Source organism: Crocuta crocuta, unplaced genomic scaffold, assembly GCF_008692635.1.
Source record: "Crocuta crocuta isolate KB4526 unplaced genomic scaffold, BGI_CrCroc_1.0 scaffold318, whole genome shotgun sequence".
Classification (NCBI taxonomy): domain Eukaryota; kingdom Metazoa; phylum Chordata; class Mammalia; order Carnivora; family Hyaenidae; genus Crocuta; species Crocuta crocuta.
Genome location: NW_027531425.1, coordinates 196,881 through 207,260, shown reverse-complemented (window position 1 = coordinate 207,260; position 10,380 = coordinate 196,881). Strand labels below are relative to the sequence as shown.

General features: G+C 57.4%; 1 protein-coding gene across 9 annotated transcripts in view; it reads left to right on the top strand.

Annotated features, from left to right (window-relative positions):
• The first annotated feature begins 2,005 nt into the window (after positions 1-2,005).
• The window catches only part of IKBKE (inhibitor of nuclear factor kappa B kinase subunit epsilon), a 24,260-nt gene continuing 15,885 nt past the window's right edge, over positions 2,006-10,380 (top strand). For 6 of the 9 annotated variants that reach the window (XM_077772010.1, XM_077772006.1, XM_077772013.1 and 3 more), the window contains exons 1-7: positions 4,561-4,675; positions 5,374-5,514; positions 5,949-6,078; positions 7,536-7,717; positions 8,153-8,313; positions 9,198-9,308; positions 9,592-9,771. In XM_077772010.1, coding sequence (XP_077628136.1) covers positions 4,589-4,675; positions 5,374-5,514; positions 5,949-6,078; positions 7,536-7,717; positions 8,153-8,313; positions 9,198-9,308; positions 9,592-9,771 — 992 coding nt within the window. In that variant the 5' untranslated portion in view covers positions 4,561-4,588. Of the gene's footprint in view, positions 2,250-2,835; positions 2,923-4,556; positions 4,676-5,373; positions 5,515-5,948; positions 6,079-7,535; positions 7,718-8,152; positions 8,314-9,197; positions 9,309-9,591; positions 9,772-10,380 lie in introns of those variants that run through there. The other 3 variants (XM_077772009.1, XM_077772008.1, XM_077772007.1) reach the window with 3 other exon arrangements.

Below are 10,380 nucleotides of genomic sequence, written 5' to 3'. Positions count from 1 at the left end.
CCCCCTCTTCCCCCCTCTGGTCCTTGTCCTACCTTCCGATTGCCACTTGTATTTCTATGACTCCTCAGAGCCACTCAAGAAAACGTACCGTGGCCTCTTACAGACTTCCACGCGCCTCCTGCGCCTCCCCACCGATGAAACAAGGGCCATGCTGTCCAGCTGGGGCCAGAGTCTGTCCACACAGAGGATGTGACCTCATGGAGGATGCCGGGACAAGGAAGCCTGTCACCACTCAGGGCTTCAGCTCACCTCCCCCCCACCCACCTTCCCCCCTTCTCCAGCCTTACCGTATGCGGAGCCCCCAGCAAGTCACCCTCTCCTCACACCTCTGTGCCCCTGCACCTGTTTCCACTGCCTGAAATGCCTTACCACCGACCGCCCCCCCTCCCTGCCCAGTTCTCTGCTTCACTCCCCTCCCTCCAAAGTCTGGTCAAGCATGCTTCCTCCTCCCAAGCCCTTCCTGACCACCCCCTCTCAGCTGCCCCCCTTTCATGCCATGTTCACCAGATCACCAGCTGACGCGTGTATCTCAGAACATTCACCATGAGCTCTGAACCCTGGCTCCTGGGGAGAAGCCTGGGTCTCATCCGTGCTCCCTCATCACCCAGTGCCACAGCTTCCCACTAGGTGCTAGACACACGTCCGTGGCTTTGGAGGTGCCTAAAGACACTGGGAACGACAGACTGGGCTTCCTAGAGAAGAAGAGTAGGGTGCCGGCAAGGACCGATCAAGTTCATCAGGGGAAAAATGGGTAGACTCAATGGGCGGCTTAAAACAACAAAGGTTGGTTTCTCCTCAAACGTACATGTCCCCTGTGGGCCAGCAGAGGGCTCTGCTCGTGACAGTCACTCAGGAGACCCAGCGGAGCAGACACCAAATCTAACAGAATCTGGGTCAGAGGGCAGGCGCTGAGGGTGGGGGTGGGGGAGTTCTTGCATAAGCAACGCAAGGCTTTGGTTGGCCCCACGTCATCAGACGGTGCCAAGAAGTGCAATCCTCCCATATTGCAGGCAGGTGGAAAGCCGTGAATCCGGAAGGGAGAGCCAGAGGGGGTCGTGGAACATTTCTCCTGGTTCCACCATGAACCAGCAGGGCAGGGCCTCTGGGCAGGCCCCCAGCAATGCCTCTGGCTGTGGGGTTATCAGCAGGTATATCTGTGTTCTCGGCTGGACTCCTGTTCTCTAGGGGCGGGGCTGCCAGAGGAAACCACCAGGTGTGGCCATGGGAAAGTCCCTCCAACATTCTATAGAAACATGGAATTTCCTGGTTTTAACCATTTCTTATCCAACTGCCGTCTTGGAGTTGACCAGAACAGTGCAGACCTCTCCAGATTCCTCGGAAATTTGATGTGGGGCATTGAATCTTGACTGGGACATTGGCACACCTATGTGCCAGCCCCAGCAGTCTCTGAAGATGATGGGCAAATTTCTAAAGATGTGTGGGCCTCAGTGCCTTTGAAGTCGGTAAAGCACTTTCCAGTTTCCCCAGCATTCCCATACCTGTGTTCCCAGTAGTTGCCCACACAACCAACGGAGTAAATGTTACTAACCTTGATGAAGAAACCGGGAAGGGATTGTGGGCTATGCTCAAGGTCACCCTGGAGGGCATAACATGGGTTCCAGTGTTTGCTCTTGGGCCTCTGCAGGCTCGCTGGGAAGATAAGTCAGACCCAATTTCTGGGGTGGCGAGGCACTGGTCCTGGACCTCCCTGGAGTCAGGGTGCGTGAACTCCATCTTCCCAGGTTAACTTGCCCAACCTGCTAGGTGGACTCTGGGCTGGGTCCTGGAGTTCCCTGCTCCATGAGTGGCAGATGCCCAGAGGGCACCCTGCAGCCACCGCCACCACCCAGCCTGTTCCAGGCCTCTCCGTGCCTCTGGTGTCCCGCCACCTTCATTTGGGAGCTCAGAGCATCCTTTCTCCTTCCTGCCTGAGGGCGGCCGCAGCTCAGCTGCCTCTGTCCCTTTAAGAGAGAAAGAACCAAATCAGGAAGTGTGAGAGAGCTGGGCCGGCTCGGAGCAGAGCAGAGTGTCTGCCCACGGGGAGCTGGGGAGGACACCCTCTGCCCCCAGCCCTCCCAGCTCCAGGGGTGGCGCACTGCCCCTGCAGCCGACCCAGCCTTGGGGTCCCCCGGGGGCCATGGCCACCAGGATGTTACGCGCGCAGCCCGGGAATGACAGCACACGCTGAAAACTCGGTGGGTGCCACGCGCTCCCACAAACCTGCAAACCACCACCACAGCCAAGATGAGGTGAGTGTGCTGAGTCCGCAGGGGACACTGGACTGGGGCAGGCGCAGGGCAGCACTCTGCGGAGTGCAGGGGTGCTGCCACGTAGCCAGAGGCTCTCCCAGCCGGGTAGCGCTTCCCCAGGTCTCTCTGCTGCTTCTGCCCCCCCTTCTCTCCCTCCCCCACCTCACCGTGCCCTGCATGCCATCTCCAGCAGTCACCCTTGCAAAGGACTGCTCAGAGGTCAGAGAGAGAGGCAGGGAGGGCTGTGGCATGGAGGAGAGCTGCCATCTGCCTCCCACCCCTTTCTGGGCTCCGCTTCCCAACACCCGACACCCCGTTCAGCTTCTGCCTCCATGCTTTCCTCCTGGCTGGCTCCTGGCGTCTGCCCTCACCCAGCCTGGGGTCTTTCTCCCTGGCCCCAGTCCCAGGAGTGGGGAGGAACGTCTCCTGGAGCCACTGGGGAAATGGGCTGGAAACCCCCAGCCCTGTGGGGGAGGGTGACAAACAGGAAAGGGTTAAAGGGCTGGGGCTGGTGGCCTTTGACGGAGGCTGAGAATCACAGAGCACCGAGGGGTGCCTCTCATCCGCCCTCCTCTTTCCGGTGCAGCTCAGCTCCTGGACTTGCCACAGACAGTCAACATAACAGACGCGCTCCCCAGAGAGTCTGCTCCATCCGCGGCTGCTAGAGCACCGGGTAAGTGCGTTTGGCCGCAGTAGAGCCCCCAGGAGGAGGAAGAGGTGCAGACAGTGGGTGGGGCAGTGGGAGCCCAGGCTCCACCGCCCACCCTCATTCATCCGAGCATCTCCGTTTGCTCGCACCCGAGCTGGGGGCCGAAGTGCACCCACAGCCAACCTGATGCACCACCCAGCAGCTCCCAGGCACAGCCCTGGCGGGACCAGGAGCAGAGCCCAGGCCACGCCCTTCCAGGCTCTGCCTTTTGCACAACACTGTGCATTCCCTCTGTCGTCAGCTGCACCCTGCCCTGGCACCGGGGCTTGTGTTGGGGACCAGCCCGGGGGGAGGATTATGAAGATAGTGATATCTGCTGCCCACCAGCTCCCCAGACTGGACCCCTGGCCTTGCCTTCCATGTGCCCTGCTTCACATCCCCAGACCCGCCGGCATCACGATCCTTCCTCAGCCTCTGGGGTGAGGGGCTGACGGGCTTAGCTGATCAGTTCATTCAAGCTGAGCTATGATACTGTCTCTCTGTATCTCCGTGGCTTCTGCAAAATCCACACACTGAGTACTTTTTCTGAAACTGGGAACCGGCCACTGGCTTGAAGCGGTCTCTGGCTCTAGGAATTGCCATTCTTAAGATTTGCATTGTTAAAAAGATTATAGAGAGAAGGCTCAAAGAAAGCTAACGAGCTGTAGGAGTCCAGGCACGGTGACCCTAGGGCTGAGAGCCTATCAGATGTTAGAAGAGGGAGGAGCCCTAACTAGTCCAGCCTTATTGGAGAGTATTTAAGAGGTGGTGGCCCTTCTCATGTTCCTTCTCCCAGTCATCCTGTTAAGACCAGACCTGACCCTATTTTTCAAAGAATTTGGTTTCTGAGGCTGCACTCTTGGACGCCAATTGCTTTAGAGGAACTGGCCTTCGAAGAGCACAGGATGGGGGCAAAGATGGGGAATGGAGTTGGAGAGGGTTTCAGATTGTTCCCTAGGGCTCCTGAGCCCATGGATTTGCTGATGTCTTGCCTCCCCACCCCCTTCCCATGCACACACGCACATCCTCACACACACACTGCCGGTGGCGGCACATGTCTGTCGTTCCTCTGTGGAGCGGCGCTGACCTGGCCACACTGGCCGCCTGGTGCAGTTGCTAGCTCACAGCAGCAGGAAGTGGTGGGCCCAGGCGAGTGGGTGGAGAAGGGCTCCAGGCTCATGTTGCAATCCTGGAGATTTGCGGTGGTGTGGTTGACGCTGCCTGACCTGGGGCCCTTCCTTCAAGCACTGTTTCTGCTTCCTGGGACAATCCCAGGCCTGGATGTCAAACACCCAGAATTCTCAGTGCCTGGGAGAGGTAACAGAGAAAAGGTTTGTGTCTGCAGACTGGCCCATCTGGGGAGGTGGTTGGAGAAAATGGGGAGTGAGGACAGGTAGAGTGACCTGTGGTGGGACAGGCACAGGCTGTGGGCTGACAGCCCCGGGGTGGGGTGGGGGTGGGGGCTGTACTTCTTTTTAGAGAAGTTACTTAACCTTTCTATGCTTCACACTTCCTCCATCCCCTGGCCCCCAGAATGGCCACATGGAACCGTTTGGGCCACCAGTGTCCATCTCGGTTCAGGAAGGGAATCCTCGATGCCTGCGTGTTCTTTTTTCTAGGCAGAAGGCAGCCAGCCAGCCACGGGCAGGAGATGCAGAGCACTGTCAATTACCTATGGCACACGGACGACCTGCTGGGGCAGGGGGCCACTGCCAGTGTGTACAAGGCCCGAAACAAGGTAGGACGCAGCTCTGGCCAGGCCCCTCATCCACGAAGTTCTTGGCTCCGTCAGCCCCCCGGTGGGCAGCGGGGCAGAGGCCTCTGGACTTTGTCCTGCATGCTCTGAAGCCAGCGGACACTACGACTTTGGGAAGAGGTGTGGGGAGCTGAAAAGGGCCCCTCGGGGGTTAGGAGCTTCCGTCAGGCACGTTTTGGGACTGGAGAGAAAGAGAGGGAAGACACAAGGCCATCATCCCGGGGAAGTGGCAGCAAATCTAGGAACAGCAGAGGTAGGAAGTAGGACTTGTTTGGATTTGCCCTGCCTTCGTCGCAGCGCTGTCCTGATTGTATGAGACACACTGCACCGTCCTGTCTCAAGAGGCAAAGCCAGACAGAAGGGGTTCCAATCCCAGCTCTGCTCCTGGCACCAGGGAGCGGTAGCTGCGTTGTGGTTATTGTCAAGAAAAATGGTAATAGTAACAACAGACCATCCCCCGCAAGGTATCTGGTGCGCCAAGCCCTTGTCCCCAACCAGTGCTGGACCTGCTTCGTTCCCTCTGAGTAGGGGAGGGAGCTGAGGGTGGGAGCCCCCATCCCCAACCAGGCTACCTTTGCTCATCTCTGGTGTCAGGCAGGTGGGGGGAAGCTACACGGAGGGCTGGGGGCAGGTGTGCTCCCCTGGGCAGGAGCGGGACTCACATTACCCCCCCATGGCAGAAATCCGGGGAGCTGGTTGCCGTGAAGGTCTTCAACACTGCCAGCTACCTGCGGCCCCGCGAGGTGCAGGTGAGGGAGTTTGAGGTCCTGCGAAAGCTGAACCACCAGAACATCGTCAAGCTCTTTGCGGTGGAGGAGACGGTGGGTCCAGTGCTTGGGTGGAGGGAGGTGGTCTTGTCCTTGACCCTCACAGGCTGGAAGGAGTCAGGTCACAAAATCGTGGAGCCATGGTCACATGCTTCTCAGCAGGTCAGCCAGGGCAGCAACCTGTAGAGTGGAGTCAAGAATATGGGGTGGGGTGGGATGTGCACGGGGAAGTAGTAGGGCCTAATCTAAGAGGGCTTCCTGGAAAGGAAGCCTAACCTTGGGCTCAGGTGTGTGGGGTCACTTTAAGGCCAAGGAAAGAAGGCCAGGCCATAAGCTGGGACCTAGAGAATGGGGGCTTTGGGAGAATGGGGGCTTTGGGCTCTAGGCTGAGTCACCCCCTCTTGAGAAAGCTGGTTCCTCACATAGCAATGGAAGGGGAGGAGATTTGCCTTCCACCCCAAGCCTCCCTGTCTCTGTCCCACCCACAGGGGGTTAGCCGGCAGAAGGTGCTGGTGATGGAGTACTGCTCCGGCGGGAGCCTGCTGAGCGTGCTCGAGAGCCCCGAGAATGCCTTTGGGCTGCCGGAGGATGAGTTTCTGGTGGTGCTGCGCTGTGTGGGTGAGCCCCTCCCTGACCCCCACCCAGAAGTCTTCCCTCTGCTTCCCTCCTTCCTCATCAGACAAGCCCCAGGCCCAGCCCTCAGGGGAAGCCGCAGAGTGTCCGGCATTTCTGAAACAAGTAACCAAACACAGAAGACATTCCGTCCCTAAGAGCCTCTTTGTTCACAGACCAGGACAGAATCTGTCCAGGGTCCAGGACCGACACCGATGAACGGACAGAATCCAAGCATAATACAATTTTGGATTGCGAGTAACTTGTTCTGCGAGTGTTCTGCAAGACGGGCAAACATGTCTAATAAATTTTAACTTGATAAACAAGCAAGGTCTTGCAATACGAGGAGTACGTGACGCCGAACGTCACATGGTCACAACTGAGCCAATGGTCCTTGAAATTTGCTTTGATATACAAGTGCTTTGGATTACGAGCATGTTTGTAGAACGAATTACGCTCGCAAACCAAGGTTTGATCGTATCTGACTCCTGCTAATAAGCAGTCTAAAACTCCAGCCTAAAATACAATTCTTACAGCAGTTTGTCCACCAGAGTTCATAGCAGCGTCATTCAGAATAGCCATGAGATGAAACAACCCACATGCCACAGACAGATGAATGCACAAGCAAGATAGGGTATATATCCATATAGTGGGTTACGATTCAACCTTAAAAAGGAATGAAATTCTGACACATGCTATATGTGGATGAACCTAGAAGACACTGTGCTAAGTGAAGTAAGTCACGGTCAAATCCATAGGGACAGAAAGTCGAATGGCATGTGGCGGGGGCAGGGGGAGGCACGCAGAGCGATTGTTTAATAGGTAGAGTATCTATTTGGGACATTGGCAACGCTGTGGAGATGTATGGTGGTGACGGCCACGCAACAGTGTGAATGGACTTGATGCTACTGAAGTATTTACACTGAAAATGGTTAAAATACTAAATGTTATGTTATATATATTTTATTACAATTTTTAATTCTTTTAGTGTTTATTTTGAGAGAGACAGAGGGTAAGCAGGGGAGAGGCAGGGAGAGAGGGAGACACAGAATCTGAAGCAGGCTCCAGGCTCTGAGCTGTCAGCACAGATCCTGATGCGGGGCTCAAACCCATGAGGCGTGAGATGATGACCTGAGCCAAAGACAGATGCTTAACTGACTGAGCCACCCAGGCGCCCCTATTACAATTTTTGGAAATAAATCAGACAAGAAGGGGGATGCCATCCTTGGGGAGGCAGAGGCACCATCCTTCTTGATTTCTTAGAGAATCCCAGTGGAGCCTCGACACCATGTCTTTGGGCCCCCCTCCTTTGCCCTGTGCCCATGTCTGTCCTGCTTTTTCTTTGGCCCTGTCAGCCCATGCAAACTCTCTATCTGGACCCAAGGACAGTCTTCTCCCCAAAAGAAGCCCCACTTCTGAGCTGTTCCTGGCCAGAGAGCTAGCAGCCCTCCCTCTGTCCCCAGTGGCCGGCATGAACCACCTGCGGGAAAACAGCATCGTCCACCGCGACATCAAGCCTGGAAACATCATGCGCCTCATGGGGGAGGAGGGGCAGAGCATCTACAAGCTGACAGACTTCGGGGCCGCCCGGGAGCTGGATGACGATGAGAAGTTTGTCTCTGTCTATGGCACTGAGGAGTACCTGGTGAGCGGGGTGTTGAGTAGGGGCTCTGGTCAGTCTCCCTGCATGGGGCAGGGTATCTGTCACCCCTGCACCCCAACCAGAAGAAGTTATTCTGTTCTCTGAGATGGAAAAGGTGGTGCTGCACCCTGCCCGGGCCCCCTGTGCCCAGGCCCCAGAAAGAGACAGAATCCCAAGCAGGCTCTGCTGTCAATGCAGAGCCCAATATGGGGCTTGAACTCATGAACTGTGAGATCACAACCTAAGACAAAATCAAGAGTTGGACGCTTAACTGACTGAGCCACCCAGGCGCCCCCACACCCAATTTTGAAATGACAAAGGAGGTGGTTCTGATAGTTCTGTTTTCATCAAAGGTGGTGGGAGGAGGTGTGATGGACGGGGGCTCCGGCCCTTGCCCACCCGCCGCTCCGTGGCTGCTCTCCCTTCTCCCTTTCACAGCACCCTGACATGTATGAACGGGCAGTGCTTCGCAAGCCCCAGCAGAAGACATTCGGGGTGACCGTGGATCTCTGGAGCATCGGGGTCACCCTGTACCACGCAGCCACCGGCAGCCTGCCCTTCGTCCCCTTCGGTGGGCCACGGCGCAACAAGGAGATGATGTACGGCGGGCCGCGGGCAGGGAACGAGAGCGGATGGGCCCCGGGCCTTCCTCCACGGCTCCCTGCTGTATCGCCTCGTGCACCTCTCACTCTGTGGTCCTCCTCTGGGCCACCCCCACCCAGGCTCCTTTCTGATCCTTGGTTATCAGCCAATCAGACAAGAAGCTGAGCCCTGCCCTGACTGATGGGAGATGATCACAGTCCCTTATCTTAGCTCGGTGCTTCCCTTTAGCGCTCCCCCCCATCCCACCCCACCCCATCCCCCGCTTTGTGTCACCCACCTCAACTGAGGCTCCAAAGCTTGTGGGACCTGCCAGGGGCAAAGGAGGGGCAAGGACCCAGCCCCCCGCCCCCCATCCCTGGTGGGAGGCCTTCCAGGTTTCCTGCTGGCTGATCCAGAAGTAGCTGGAGACAGCCACTGCTCCCGCTGAGGGCACTGCCCAGAGCAGAAGAGGTTCAAGGTAGATTCGTGGGAAGGTTGAAACATCTACCGTCAGCTCAGGGGTCCAGCTGTGTGGAACCCGGACTAGGTTAGGTTAGGGCAAGGGGAAGGAGATGGGCAGGCGACAGGCGGGGGCTGGCAGGGAAGGTGGGACTTTGAGGGAGGGCCTGTGAAGTGGAGCACATTGACGACAGAGGTGCCGAGGCGGCCAGACCCGGGGAAGCGCGGCAAGGGGGTGGAGGAAGTGGACAGTGGAAAGGGGCAGAGAGCTTGTCTGGGGATCTTACTGGCCAAGGGCCAGGACTCCCAAATTCCATTTCCAAGCTAATGCAGAGTGGCTGGCTGATAGGAACCAACACCCCGAGCCCCCCATGCTAAGTTTGCCATCCATTGAAGTGTGATGGGCCAGGAGCCCCGCTGACCCGGTCCTGCCTCGCCCCAGGTACCGGATCACCACGGAGAAGCCGGCCGGGGCCATCGCAGGCACTCAGAAGCGGGAGAACGGGCCGCTGGAGTGGAGTTACACCCTCCCCATCACCTGCCGGCTGTCCACGTGAGTGGGGTCCTGCAGGAGGGGCAGAAGACTGGAGTCTGAGCTGGTGTCACCTACCCCTGCCGCTAGAGCCCTACGTCTGAGGCCCCTCGCATGCAGTCGGCCTGGGTGCACAGCCTTCCCCTTCCACCTCACTGTTTCTTCCGGCGCTTCCTCCCCATCCCACCCTGTCCGCCACCTTGGTCCTAGCTCTGGGGGGCATTCTCATGGAATGCCCTGTTACCTGCTCAGAGAGGACAAGTCTGGGCCCTGGGCCCTGACCGTCGCCGTGTCCTGGGCACAGGGGGCTGCAGAGCCAGCTGGTGCCCATCCTGGCCAACATCCTGGAGGTGGAGCAGGCCAAGTGCTGGGGCTTCGACCAGTTCTTTGCGGAGACCAGCGACATCCTGCAGCGAGTGGTTGTTCATGTCTTCTCCCTGTCCCAGGCGGCCCTGCACCGCGTCTACATCCACGCCCACAACACGTGAGTGAACGATGGAGGCCCCAGAACCTCTGCCCAGGCAGAAGGGTGTATGCTAGGCGGCACTCTGTGGGCTGTTGAGATAGGAGAGCTTCTGGCTGCAATCTTAGTTTGGAAAATACTAGTTCCGCAAAGTTAAAGTAAAACAGTCCTTCCTTTGCTGTTAGACTCCAGAGATTCAGCAACCTTTACAAGGGTAGTGTGTGCGCACACATGCATATGTGAGTGTGCATGTGTACATGTGCGTGTGCGTGTGTGTGTGTGTGTGTGTGTTGGCAATGTATTTCCCAAACACATTGCTCATAGATACCTGTATTTCTGGAGAACTTTATAGGACTCGGTGAGTTTTAGGGGGAATGTTACAGGAAAGGGGTGCAGAGGCAGAGGCTGGGTATCGGAGCTCCTGTGTTCTGTTCCTACCGTCTCCGGCCACCCTAACACATGAGCTCTAACCTTTGTCTCCCCACCCTTGATAAGAGAGGATGTCACCCAGTCCCTCCCTTTGAAAAGCTTAGCTCTGTCCATGGATGAAGGCTTAGCTGGGGTTTGGGTCACCTGGACCCCTACCCTGCCTGCTGACACTTCCTGCCCTCCCCCTCCCCCTCCCCCCTG